The sequence below is a fragment of the Sciurus carolinensis genome, chromosome 2 (genome assembly GCF_902686445.1).
Source record: "Sciurus carolinensis chromosome 2, mSciCar1.2, whole genome shotgun sequence".
Taxonomy (NCBI): Eukaryota; Metazoa; Chordata; class Mammalia; order Rodentia; family Sciuridae; genus Sciurus; species Sciurus carolinensis.
The window spans coordinates 11,496,055-11,509,218 of record NC_062214.1 but is presented as its reverse complement, the minus strand read 5'-3'; the positions used below and the strand labels follow the sequence as shown (position 1 = coordinate 11,509,218).

At 49.0% G+C, this 13,164-nt stretch overlaps 1 protein-coding gene across 1 annotated transcript in view; it reads left to right on the top strand.

Moving 5' to 3' along the window:
- Positions 1 to 5,571, top strand: part of Cse1l (chromosome segregation 1 like) — a 39,681-nt gene extending 34,110 nt beyond the window's left edge. The window contains exons 23-25 of the mRNA XM_047542224.1: positions 1,449 to 1,595; positions 2,293 to 2,524; positions 3,233 to 5,571. Coding sequence (XP_047398180.1) covers positions 1,449 to 1,595; positions 2,293 to 2,524; positions 3,233 to 3,322 — 469 coding nt within the window. The 3' untranslated portion in view covers positions 3,323 to 5,571. The remainder of the gene's footprint in view (positions 1 to 1,448; positions 1,596 to 2,292; positions 2,525 to 3,232) is intronic.
- Positions 5,572 to 13,164: the final 7,593 nt, after the last annotated feature.

Genomic DNA, 13,164 nt, shown 5'->3' with positions numbered 1-13,164 from the left:
ATTTTAAAAATAAAGAATATGATTTGACCAGTCTGTCTGTCTCGTGGGTGGGTGATTGCATGGTTCTTGATGTGGGGGCAGTATCTTTGTTGTTTCTAAAATAGTCTTAGGTGTGGAGTTGTAAAGAAAAGGCCCGGTGCTCGGTTCCTACTCCTCCGAGGTCCCTAGCCTCTGGCATTCTCTCTGTTTCGTTACAGTCACTGCTCTCTTCGGGAGCCTGCTTTTGGCTTGTACTTTCTTTGTGGGGTGTACTTTTTTTGGCTTGTGCATATACAAAAAAGTGTGTGTACTATTCACAGTGCGAGTGGTGTTTCTTGGTAGTAGGAAAATGGAACGCTCATAGAAAAGTGGTAGAGGAACTCTTGGGGGCAACTAGAAAAACAGTGCCAGGAAAGATGGTTCCTGGCAGGAGGGGTTGTGGGGAGGCCAGCAGTCTTATGACTGAGTGGACCACCTTGGCACCGTCTTCCTCGAGAGCAAGACCTGTGCTCTCTTTATCCAGAACTGTAGAGCCGCACAGCTTTACTCCACGCTTTCCATTTCTTAGAAGTTGTTAAAGCGTGAAGTGTCAAGGATCAGAATCATAGGAAACTTTACTTCCAGGGCGTGTTCAGTAACTTGTAGGAATTGGCCAAGGCACTTTAAGTCATTAACGTTGACACACTTAAGAGCTATGGAAGCAAAGAAATAAGGGAAATTAAGATCCAGAGCTATTTAAAAACCAGTCATGCTGGTAGTGGAATGATGGGGTGGTCTGTTTTGGGGTTTGCTGTTTGTTTTCAGCACTGGGGATTGAACTTGGGAGGCTCTACCACTGAACTATATCCCCAGCTCTTTTAATTCTTCTGGACAGGGCTAAATTGCCTGGCTGACCTCAAACTTGCTACCTTCCTGCCTTAGACTTCAGATTCACTGGGATTACAGCATGCCCACTGTGTTGACTGATGGGGTGGATGTTTGTTTTTAGTACCAAACATTGAACCCAGGGCTCGTAACCATTCAGCACATCGTCAGCTTCTACCCCCCACCTCCTTTTTAAATTTGAGGTCTTGCTATGTTACTAAAGCTGTCTTTGAACTTGTGAACCTCCTGCTTCAGCCTCCCAAGCCACTGGGATTATAGGCATGCACCACTGTTCCCAGCTTTGATGGGAGTAGTTTAGAAGCATACAAGACCAAAACCAAGCACACCTGCAAAGATTCTACTTTGTAATAATGCCAGTGGTGTTTATTCACAAAGGGTGGTGGCAGTTGGCCAGAGAGTAGAGGTTAGAGAGGGAGTTTTTTTGGTTGGTTTTATCATGTCTAACCAACAGTAGGAGCCCTTTTATTTAGCAGTTTACTAATTTCATAAGGAGTCACTGAGTTTGAATAAAATCTAATCTTTTAACCACTATTTATAGTGGTAATATTAAATATTGAGTGAGTTTATTTTGCTTTGATTAATAGAATGTTTGGAATGGTTTTGGAAAAAATCATTATTCCTGAAATTCAGAAAGTATCTGGAAATGTAGAGAAAAAGATCTGTGCTGTTGGCATAACCAAATTACTAACAGAATGTCCCCCAATGATGGATACTGAATATACCAAGCTGTGGTAAGTACTCCATTCTAATGTTTTTGGGAAGTTACGACTTCCTTTCCTTATGACTACAAAATCAACCAAGTTTATTCTTCGGGGGCAAGACAACTGGGTTTTGGTCCAGCTCCTCTGCCGGCTGCTGTCAGACCTAGGACATGGCTTCTGAGCCTCGCAAGGTCCTGTTCTCTGGGTATTAATCGGTGTTGGTGGTAAGGCCATGGACCCCTTCAAGAGCCGGTCTAGATATGTCTGAGACTGTCTTGTGACAGCCTTAACTAAGAGCCCAGCTAAGCCGGATTTAAGAGAGTAGCCCTGTGGGGCGGAGTAGCTCCTGTCTGTATAGGGTCTCGGGGCTCCTTTCTCGTGACCTCTCACATCTACTTTCTTCCTTTTGGACCCACTCAAGCAGCGTCTTCCACAAAATGATGTGGCAGCTGGGTGCTCCCTTTTCTAACTCACCTCCTGTCATTCAAGCACCTTGGTTTGGTTTAAGATTGAGTCGTTTCCAAAAAGCAAATTGAGGCGCTATAACCAAAGGAGTTGAATGGATTCTGGGTGGGAGTATCTCTGGTAGCCATCTTACTCTGAAAATACCCTTCCTACTCCTCAGACTCGGGTCTGTAGTTTTGTTTCTCTGAGGAATTGCTGCTTTTACTTAAATCTTTGAAGCATTCCCTTGAACTTTGTTGTCTCTTGCTTCCTTCCACACTAGGACTCCTTTATTACAGTCTCTGATTGGCCTTTTTGAGTTACCTGAGGATGACACCATTCCAGATGAAGAGCATTTCATTGATATAGAAGATACACCAGGATACCAGACTGCCTTCTCCCAGTTGGCATTTGCTGGGAAAAAAGAGCACGACCCTGTAGGTCAATTGGTGAACAACCCCAAAATTCACCTGGCACAGTCCCTGCACAAGCTGTCTACTGCCTGTCCAGGAAGGGTAGGTACCTGTTGCAGAGCTCTGGTTGGCGGAAGCAAGAGGATGGTAGTTGCGTGTCTGTTTCCACTGGGCAGGGTGATCACACTACAGCCCACTGAGTTTAGATAAAGTATATTTTTAATTTAAATGATGAGCCCCTTTTTCATTTTATATACAACAAATAGGTTTGTTGTAATTTTTTTAGTTGTTGATGGCTCTTTTACTTATTTCTTTATTTGTGGTGCTGAGGATGGTACCCAGGGCCTCACACATCCCTGGCCAACACTCTGCCACTGCGCCCAGCCCCAGCCCAACAAATGTATTTTAAATGAAGGTTCTAGGAGTAAAAATAAAGGGAGGAAAAACCTTGAATGGAAATGTTTCCCAGTATGAAATGATCCCTCACTAAAATGTGGCTCTTGTAGCCTTTTTTAAATCATAGCCTACCAGAAATCAAACAGTGGACCATGGCGTGGATCTCGTGATGGCTGTGTAGTTGCATTATATGTGACCTGATTTTGTTTTGTTAGGGAGAACTTTAGACCTGCCTAGAAACGGTGTAGTACACCCTCCTCCTTGGCCGTGCTGTCACCGGTGCTTTGCCCATCTCCTTCCTTCGTCTTTTCTTTGTAGAGAACCTTAGAGTGGGTGCTAGACGACATTGTCCCCCCTGTGACTGCCTTGCTAACCAAAAGGGCTTTCCCAGCATGTGGCTTCCATCTCTTGCAGGTTCCATCAATGGTGAGCACCAGCCTCAACGCGGAAGCGCTCCAGTATCTCCAGGGCTACCTCCAGGCGGCCAGTGTGACCCTGCTGTGAGCCGTTTTCCTCCGTTGCTAAGCCCAGCACGGTTTCTTGGGAGCTCACAGACTTCTGAGTACGATTGCATTTAACCACAATGCAGGTTTTCCTTTTGAACGTGTCATAGGTTCCATCTTGTAAAGGATATTAAATGTTGCTTTAAGCTGAACCTTGAGCAAATTAGATGGTTTGTGTGATCATAAATACAAGTGGGTGGATTCTCTAGTTTGCAGCTTCGAGGGATGAGTATTAATAGTCCAGCGTGTGACATTGATTTGAACATTGCATGAGTTGGATGACTTTACATTTCTGCAGACACCAACTGTGGAGGCTTCTTCTGTTACTAAATCCTTTTATTTGGAAGCTGTTGCCATTCGTATTTCTCTCACCCTTTGTATTTTTTTGTCTGTCTTTAAGCTTTTATTGGGAATGTGAGTAAGAATCACTTGTGTAACTTGCCAAGCAACACACATTTCATAGTCTTGAGCCTGTAATCAGCAATAAAGTAAAGCCTAAGATGTGTGTCTAAGAACATCACAAGGACAGGTTCTCGGTGCTCTCTGATACTTTTATAAAAATGAAGAACTTCAAATTCTCCCTCTCCCCTCTGGACTCCATAAAATCCTGATTTCTAAACCAGTTAAATCCAGATTAATCTGTCTTTTTTGTGTGTGTGTATATGCAAGGGGAAGGGACATGCAGATTCAGGATGTGCCCTGGGCAGCAGCACAAGTTTGGGGCAGGTGGTTCCTGCTGGCTTCACAGGGTGGGCTTTGGAGACGGTGGGCATGGGTGAGATGTGCCCAGCATCCTCCTTCCTGCAGATCAGAGGTGTCCTGGCCGTGACCTCATGGAACCTTGAGGTCTAGGGGAGCCAGGCTGCACTGGCTCTCTGGTGGCCTGGCATGCAGAGTTCTGTAGCATTTGTCTTTAGGGAATGAAGAATCAGAATATCTAACTCTTGTGAGGCAGCTTACTTTGGATTTGTTGCTTCTCCATTCATCGTGGTGGATTTCCTAGAGAAGTTATTGATGTCTTTTTTCTTTCTTTCAAATCTCACACACCTGGCTTGAGTATTTTTACATGTTGTTTTTGTAGTGCTGCTTTGAACTTAAAGAGTAATCAAAGTGTATTTCCACCATCTGATCTTTTTCAGGTTTTGTTGCTTTTGGTTGGTTTTCACACAGCAGTGGAAACATGATGATTTTGGCTTAAGTGGTCATTGGAAGGATATTGAGATTTTATTGGAATCTATTTTTTAAATTACAAAGAATTTATAAAGAAAAACATAAAAGTTGGAAAAGAAAATTGATGGTGATCATTTGATGCTCAAATTTTCTTGGCTTTGCTCTTGTGGATGCTGTTGAACACTTAAATATGTGCACAGCAGGGACTGTCCTGGAGGACACTTGATTCAGCATCTGAAGCTCGTGATGTATCATTTTCTCAGTGTTTTCCCTCCTCAGTTGGAAGATTGAGTAGGTGGTTTAAGATGCTTTCTACTGAGGCTTCTCACTCCATCATCTAAGGCAGTTTTCCCAGCTGACTTTTAAAGATCATGTTAATACATGGTAGGCAAAGCTGTTAGAGTGACGTTTTGGGCAGGTCTTAGTGATTCTAGTTCAGTGGTGATGCTCAAGTGCTTCAGCCATGTGGAGCTGGGTTTCAGCTGCAGCCTGTCACTGTGTGACCTGGAGCAGCAGACTGGACCCTATTCTGAAAGGTGAGCATTTCAGTTTCCACCTTTAGGGTGATTGCCAGGCTTGGTGGCACACAACTGTAATGCCAGTGGCTTGGTAAACTGAGGCAGAAGGATCATGAGTTCAAAGCCAGCCCCAGCGTCTTAGCAAGACCCTGTCTCCAAATAAAGTACAAAAAGGGTCAGAGACGTGTCTCAGAAGTTAAGTGCCCCAGGTTCAATCCTTGGTACAAAAAGAGAGAGAACTTCAGCCGAGAGCGTTTTCAGAATAAGCAGTAGGCAGGAAAGCTGGGGCCAGCAGGGAGCAGGCCGCCTCTCGCAGGTGAGAAGCTGTGGAGTGCAGGCCTGGGGCCCAGCACGGGCCTCACTGAAGGGGGCGTCACTGCCGAGTTCCAAGCTGCTGCTGGGTCCACGGGTTCTCCCTGCCATCCGATCATCTCTTGTAACAAACTGGTTTTTTCCCTTCCTTCCAGATAAAACTTATTTTAAATGTGTATTTGTCTTTGAAAATTTGGGAAATACAGAAAAATATTTAAAAATTAAAGATCATTCATATTCCTCTTTGAAACACTGGTTTTCTTTCCCCCGAACAGTTGATGTTCTCGTATAGACGCGGGTTCGACTTTTCCCGGACATTTCACACTCCCTTGGTAGAGAGGGTCATCAGCAGACGCGTCCTGTGACGGCAGCCCTCACGGGGCCTCTGGCGCCTACCTGATGACCAGCTCTGAGGTGAGCGTCCTGCACACCCCAAGGGGGCGCCCTGGGCAGTGTCCTGCCTGGAGAGGGCGGCACACCCTCCTCACATGGGCCGCCTTTTGTTGCTGTGGGTACGTGAAGATGGCATTTCTTTGCCGTGGGCGTGGCCACCTTGGCATTTCACCCAGGCCTGCAGGTGGAGTCTGTCTTGTGCCGAGCGCTGGAGCTGAGCCAGCAGTGCTGCCCTGAGGGCCACATCCTCCCCGCGCCGCCTTCGCTTTTGCATGTTGGCGTCATGGCATTTCATCCTGTTTCCAGTTACCTCCTGGCTTTGCCTGCACTTCCCTTTTAACCGCAGGGAGAGAACCATTTGAGTTGTTGTTACTGCACGTGTGCCAAGACCCCATGTCTTCCTCCCCAGCTCCCCCGCCTCGACTTCTGCACCCCTCGAAAGAAAACGGTCATCAGGGTAAAATGGATGGTTTTCCTCTCATGCCTCTGCGTGGGTGCTCAAAGCCACCCTCCCTTTTAGCTTGTGGATTCTTGTGGCACCTTCTTCTGGAGTTTGTTGACTTGCTTTTCTTCCTGAGTGGCATAGCGGGCCTCAGCAGTTCCCCCTCTAGTGCTCTGTGGGCAGATGGGCTGCTGCAAACCCCACTGACCGGTGACAGCCAGTGTCCTGGGCTCATCAGGATCCACGTCTCCACTTTATTGTTCCCGTTTGCTGATGGCCCCTTTCCGTAGCCCTTGTCATTTAAGGGACAGTCATGGTGGGAGTATAAATGTAAAGGTGTGCCCCCAGCCCGAAGGCTGGAATTCCACGTGTCCCCCACCTCGATCTTCTGCTTTTGCTTGTTAGTGTCGTTTGGTTCTTTTTTCGGTACCCTGGGTTGAACCCAGGGGCAATTAACCACTGAGACACATCCCCACCACCCCCCTTTTATATTTTATTTGGAGACAGGCTCTTACTTAGTTGCTGAGGCTGGTCTTGAATGGTGATCCTCCTGCCTCAGCCTCCCTAGCCACTGGGATTACAGGCCTGCGCCTCCACACCTGGCAGCTGTTTGGTTTGAAGGTGTAGGATTTTTGTTTGAGAATCTAAACAGGTCAACATCCTTAGCCCTGAGATACAAGAACTTGCCTAGTCCCACCAGAACGAGCTGGGAAGTGGGGATAGTTGTTAAGGGCGTGGTACAAGGTCCTTTGCTAAGGTGTGTGGGTTGGTTTTTGTTGTTGTTTGATTTCTTTTGTTTTTTTTGCCAGCGTGGTTTTAAAATGTAAATACCCGGGGGCTTTTGGCTTTTTGGTGGTGTAACGTCCTGCCCTCCTCACCAGGAGCCTTGCCCACCTTCCCCGGCAGCAGTCCTAAAAGCTGAAGAATTTTTCTGAAATCCAAATCCTTCCTTTCTAAAAAATACAGTGCCTCGGGTATGTGACTGGAAGGAGTCCCATCTCGGGGGTACTCTGAGGACTGCTCCTCGGTAGAGCAGATTCTTTCCAGTGGCTTCTCTGAGTGAGATCATGACCCCTACTAACGAGGACCCCTGGCCCGGGGCTGATGGACAGCAGTTCTCCCGCCCCGTGCCAGGGTGCTGCCGCACGGGAGTTGTTTAGGGTCATTGTTTGGTGCTGGGGACTGAACCCAAGGGCACTTTGCCTCTGCGCCACCTCCACAGCCTCCGTGGAGGTAGTTGCTGGTGTCACAGGCGGGTCTCTCACCCAGCGGGAAAGCTATTTCTGCACGGCTGGGCAGGCAGGGCGGGCAGCCACAATGTGCGCAGTCTTGTTTGCTCCCGTGAAATTAGAAGACAGAGAAAAACTGGACAAAGTGAACAGCCCTTCTGGGCCTGTGGGAGGGGAGGTTCCAGGGTTTCTGCAGGTGGGCCCAGCAGGGCAGGGGAAGAGGCCGTGGACCCCAGGTCCTGCACTCCCAGATGAGGACGTTGTGTAGCCCCAACCCCCAGACATCTCACCCTCCCCTCCACCCCCGCCCTAATGTTTAGGAAGCCCCAAGGGCAGCCTGTGTTCCAGAACCAGCTGAGGTGTGAGGTGCGAGGTGCATCTGGAATCCAGATGCCAAGGCCGCCCTCCATCTTGCCAGCAGCAAGAAGAGTCACAGGGCAGGTGCCGCCCAAAGGAGCATCGATCATACTAGAAAGATAGGAACTCGTGGGTGTTACTTCTCAGGGCAGTAAAATGCATGCTCTGGCCCCCCTCTGGCCTCCACTGCGCCAAAGCTCTGGGAATGTGACCAGCGATCCTTGGATCCTTGAGCTGCCTCCCACCTCACAAGGTGAAGGCTCAAGGCGGAAACTGACTTAGGATGAAGTAGAAATGAGCTCACTTTTGAAAGACACAGTGGCCAAAATTGTGAAGGCAGAAACTGTGGCCACAAAAACGGGAAGGAGTCACATTTAGAGATGTGAAGTCAGCGCTTCTAGCTTGGCACAGAGCTCCCAGAGGGAACGCTGCCTTGCCACTCACCCTGGATCACTGAGCCCTGGGCCCGGGGTCCTTGTCTCTGGGCTGGCCAAGGTCTGAGGATCCGGTGTGCTTAGCTGAAATCTGTTGCAGCCTTCGACCGCATCTGCATTGTTGTCCGTGAATTAGGAAATAACTTCCTAGAATCCAGAGAATCGGGGCATGAGCTGCTGGGCAAGCTGAGGTGGGCCAGCAGCTAGGCAGGCCCCAAGGGAGTATTTGCACAGAAACACAAAGGCCCAAGCGATTTGCAGTCTGAATCCTAAGCCATCAGGAGCAAAGGTTAAAGCAGCATGGCCAGGAGGCGTGGGGGGAAGGAGTGAGGCAGGGCATCCCGCGCTCTCGGGGCCCATCCACCTGCCAGTCCATCTGAACTCAGTGATGACAGTTGTGGTGCTGCTAGTCCTGCTGTCACTACACCCAAGGAATGGGGACACCCACCAAGAGCCACCCAACCAGCTTCTAAAGGTGAGGGGCCTATGTCACCTGGTCCTGCCGGGACACCACCCAGCCATGGAGTGACGAGGTCAAGAATTCTGAGCAATGGTGCCACACAGGTGCCACTGTGGCAGAGCTGTGGGTGACTTCCAAGTTGTTCACCTTTAAAGTAAAAAAATCCTCTCAACTGCTGCTGCCACAGACCGCTGAGCCGTTGTCACCGCAGTCCTCGGCACTCGCTCAACACAGTGTGGGTTTTGTTTTTGATTTGGGTCGGTTTGCAGTGCTGGGGACTGAACCCAGGGTCTCTCAGATGCTCGGTGATTTCCATGCAGCCCCGGCGGGGTTGGGGGGGGGGCTTTAAATGTTTGAAAGAATATACAAAGTATTTTTTAAATATGAACTGGGGGCTGGGGCTCAGTGGTACCACGTGTGAGGCACTGGGTTCAAGTCTCAGCACCACAGATAAAAGGAATAAACTAAAGGTCTGTCAACATCTAAAAACTTAGAATATGAACCAGGGTTAATAAGCACATCATAAAGTGCATCAGTGGGATGCTGATTAACTGAATTAGGATAGCTTCGCATGACACTGTATTTTTGTATACACGCACTGAGCAAACCGGTGCAAGCACACGTGGCAAAGACACACCAGGAAAACAGTGGTCCTGCTTCATTAATCGCAATCCCCGCCCCGTCTTCAAGTTGGCTTTTACTTCTTAAATGAACACATTCTTTAACAGCCTAGTTAAGAAAATTCCAACAACACTCAAGTGTTCCACAAATCCCTTATTTGTGAATTTGGAGATTTCAATCAAGTTTTTTTTTTTTTTTTGGTCTCATCTAAGCCCATAAAGATGGTAGTGATGAGCTAACTTTTGACCATGTAACCAGTGCACAGGCCCAGCCCGGGGTCTTTCCTGGCATTGTCCTTGTTGGCACCCACTCAGCCAGCAGCCACGATGGCTTGCCGGGAAGGGCTGAGGGCTTGTCCCACGCGTCAGCTCCGTGAGCACGGAGGGCCGCCTGGTTCTGAAGGATGTGCCTCTAAGAACCACAGTCCACAGCTGTGGGAGTGTCTGCGAGTGCTGGCAGGTGAAGCTGTGGCTAAGCTTGGCATCTGAATAGTCCGGGGACAAAGTGGGCAGGTGAGTGAGGAGGAGCAAACCCTCCCTCAGTACAGGTGCTGAGGGCAGAGCTGCAGAGAACCTTGTGCTGGGGCATCAGTGTAAACGTGGCTTTGCAGTGCATGTGTGGGTGTGGAAGTGCCCGCACACCCACATAGACTAGTGGCCGGACCGACCCCTTAACACCTCAGTGGCGCTGACTGCTCGCTGGAGATCTTGGTTGCTAGATTCGGTCACTACAGTGGACCAGGGCTCCTTGGAGTAATGGCTGAATGAGGACTGGAGAACAGGATGAATGAACCCCAGCATCCTAACGAGTTCAGAGGGGGTCTCCAAGTCGCAGCTGGGCAGGAACAGAACAGCCCACCCGAAAATTCAAATGGAGCCTCAAGGGAGCCCATTTAACAAAAGACACACTGGAGGGTTCGTATTTCCTGATTTGAGACCTTGCTAAAAAAACAGGCCAAGGGAACAGACTCAAGAGTCCCTAAATAGTCCCTCACAAATACAGCCAAGTGCCTTTCCTTTACGCTGCAGGTGACTGGGTCCAGCCTGGGTGCCCGCTAGGCGAGCACTCCACCACTGAGTCCACTGCCCCCCCCCCTTTAATTTTTATTTTGAGACGTTGCCCAGGAACTTGTAGCCCTGCCTCGGCCTCCCACGTGGCTGGATTGCAAGTGTTTAACAAGGGTACGAGACCACCCAACAGGGAAAGGACAGTCTTCAACAAAGGTTGCTGAGAAAACGCCCACCAGGAAGGTAACGGTTGCCCTCAAAGTGAGACTTAAGCCATAAAACTCAGGGAAAAAAAAACAAATGCTGCTTGGCTATGATACCATTTGGCCAAGGCAACTTCATAAACTTTAAAACTTTTGCATCAAAAGAATACAGGGGCCGGCACGGGCGCACACCTGCAAAGCCCAGTGGCTCCGGAGGCTGAGGCAGGAGGATTGCAATTTTGAGGTGAGCCTCAGCAACTCAGCAAGGCCCTAAGCAGCTTACAAAATAGCACCCTGGTCTAAATTCCCACTACCAAGAAAATACATATATAGGGGCTAGGTGATGTGACTCAGCGAAGAGCTGCTGGTGTGCCGGCTCTGGGTGCTATCCCCAGCGCAGGGGGGTGGGGGAGTACATACATACACGTGTGTGTGCAAATGTATCTGTACACAGTAAAAATGCAACTCACGGAATGGGAGAAAAAATTCACAGATCATGCATCTGATAAAATGAGTGACACCCAGAATGACAGCCAGTTGCGAATCTCAACAACGAATAACCCAGGTAAAAAATGGACAAAAGATTTGAACAGACATTTTTCTCCAGAGAAGATCCACAATAATTAGAGAAATCCAAATCTAAATCACGATTGGGGCTGGGGCTGAGTGGAGAGCACTCGCCTGGCACGTGAGGCCCTGGGTTCCTTCCTCAGCACTGCATATAAATAAATGAATAAAGGTCGTCAACAACTTCGGTCAAAGTAGCTCAGGTTAAGGACGGCTCTGTGAAAAGGCGCAAAGCACTGGTGGGAACGCGGAGACCAGGACCCTCGTGCGCTGTAGTGAGAAGGGACGTGGGCACAGCTGCTGCACAAATGGCAGGCAGGCCCCCTCCAGGTGCGTGTCCAGAGGAACTGAAGGCGGGGTCTTGGGAGGGAGGCTGCACGCGCGCTCACAGCAGCGTCACTCAGAACAGCCAAAGCACAGCCCGTCCAGTGCCAGCTGAGCAGGGACGGGTGTACGATGGAACACTCATTTTTTAAAAGTAGGAAATGCTGGCACGTTCCACAAAATGGAAGATAAGCCAGTCACAAAAAGACTGCAAAAGTCCACTTAGGTGAGGTAGTCACTATGACCAAGAGGTAAAGCAGAAGGTGACTGCCAGGGTCTGGGGAGGAAGCACAGCAGTCGTGGGCCAATGGGGATAGTTTTGGTTTTATAGACAAAGATGGTGGCAGTGACAACAACGCTATGGAAATGAAACCACTAAGCTGTAACTTAAAAACGGTTAAGATAAATTATGTATACTTCACCCCAGCAGAAAACTACCAAGATGAGGACATGCCAAAAAGGACACAAACAAGAGCCACCTTGAACAGACATCTGGTGGCCAATTTGGGACAGATGAAAGCATCCAAATAAATGGCTGTGATGGATTCTTACCATTCACAACCTAGGGCGGCACCAGCTGCAGAGGGGCCAGGCGCAGGCACTGTCCGTGGAGGGCAAGGAGGGAGGAAGTGCGGCAGGAGCCCACCTCCCACGCCAACCAGGCGACCACGGCAATCAGGAGCCACAGTGGAGCGGCCTGCCTGGCACAAGTGGCTGACCAGGGCCGACAGACACTAGGCCTAACTCAGTTGGGAGTCATTTCTGTGGCTTTCCCTTCAAGAAAGTACTGCCCAAGTCTGGTCACCATCAGCCAGACCTGGCTAAGGGTCAACTGCGGAGAGGGCCCAAGGACAGCCAGATGGCCGGGCAGGTCAAGGCAACACATACTCGACGGGCCCTCGACTGCTGACTTCCTGACTTGGTGGAATATCTGAATTTGAGGGACAGGGAGAGAATGAAGACACAATTTCAGTAAAATTGAAATTTTCTGTTTGAAGTAACTTCAAAACAACTAAGTTTAGTATGGAAAGACAGGAAGGAAGGAGGGAGAATAGTGCTACGTGCTATTTTTGAACTATAATTTCTTTCACTACGATGCTTTTAACACTTAATGCTTATTAAGTCAACAGATCTGAATGGACTACCCAGGTTAGCCCAGGCCACTGCTGCTTCAGTGGAGGCCGGGAGTGGGTTCCTACGAATGGCCCAAAACGCAAAGACACCACAAGATGGACACCTTCCTTCCAAGTGCCCCTGTCTACTCAGCTCGCAGCTACATGAGCACCACCAGCCGCCACAGGCACACGACTGTCTCCTAAGGGCTTCTGAACCTGCAGGGGCACCTGCCTCAATGGGAGCCACTGACCCACTAGTTTGTTTATTTGAAAGACATAAAATGTCTTCTGATCACTTTAGGTTAAGCCTGGTAGTCCGATCAATAGGCAGCCACCTTTATAATCTTACAGTTCTTCTAAAAAAGGTTTTTCTTTATTAAAGTCAGTAATCCCAGGTACTCAGGAGGAGGCTGAGGCAGGAGGAGTCCATGTTTTGAGACCAGCCTTAGCAACTTCACAAGACACTTGTCTCAAAATAAAAAATCAAAAGGCTGGGGATATAGCTCAGTAGTAGAGCACCCCTGGGTTCAATCCCCAGGACCACAAAAACGAATGTGAACAAAACCCAGCGCCCCTCAGGCTGGAAGGCACATGGGCAGCAGGCGCCCCAGCTGGCCCTGTCCCACCTGCATATCCACCTCAGTCCCAGCTTCCCTTTATGTTAGTTACTGCTCAACAAGACCAGAACTTC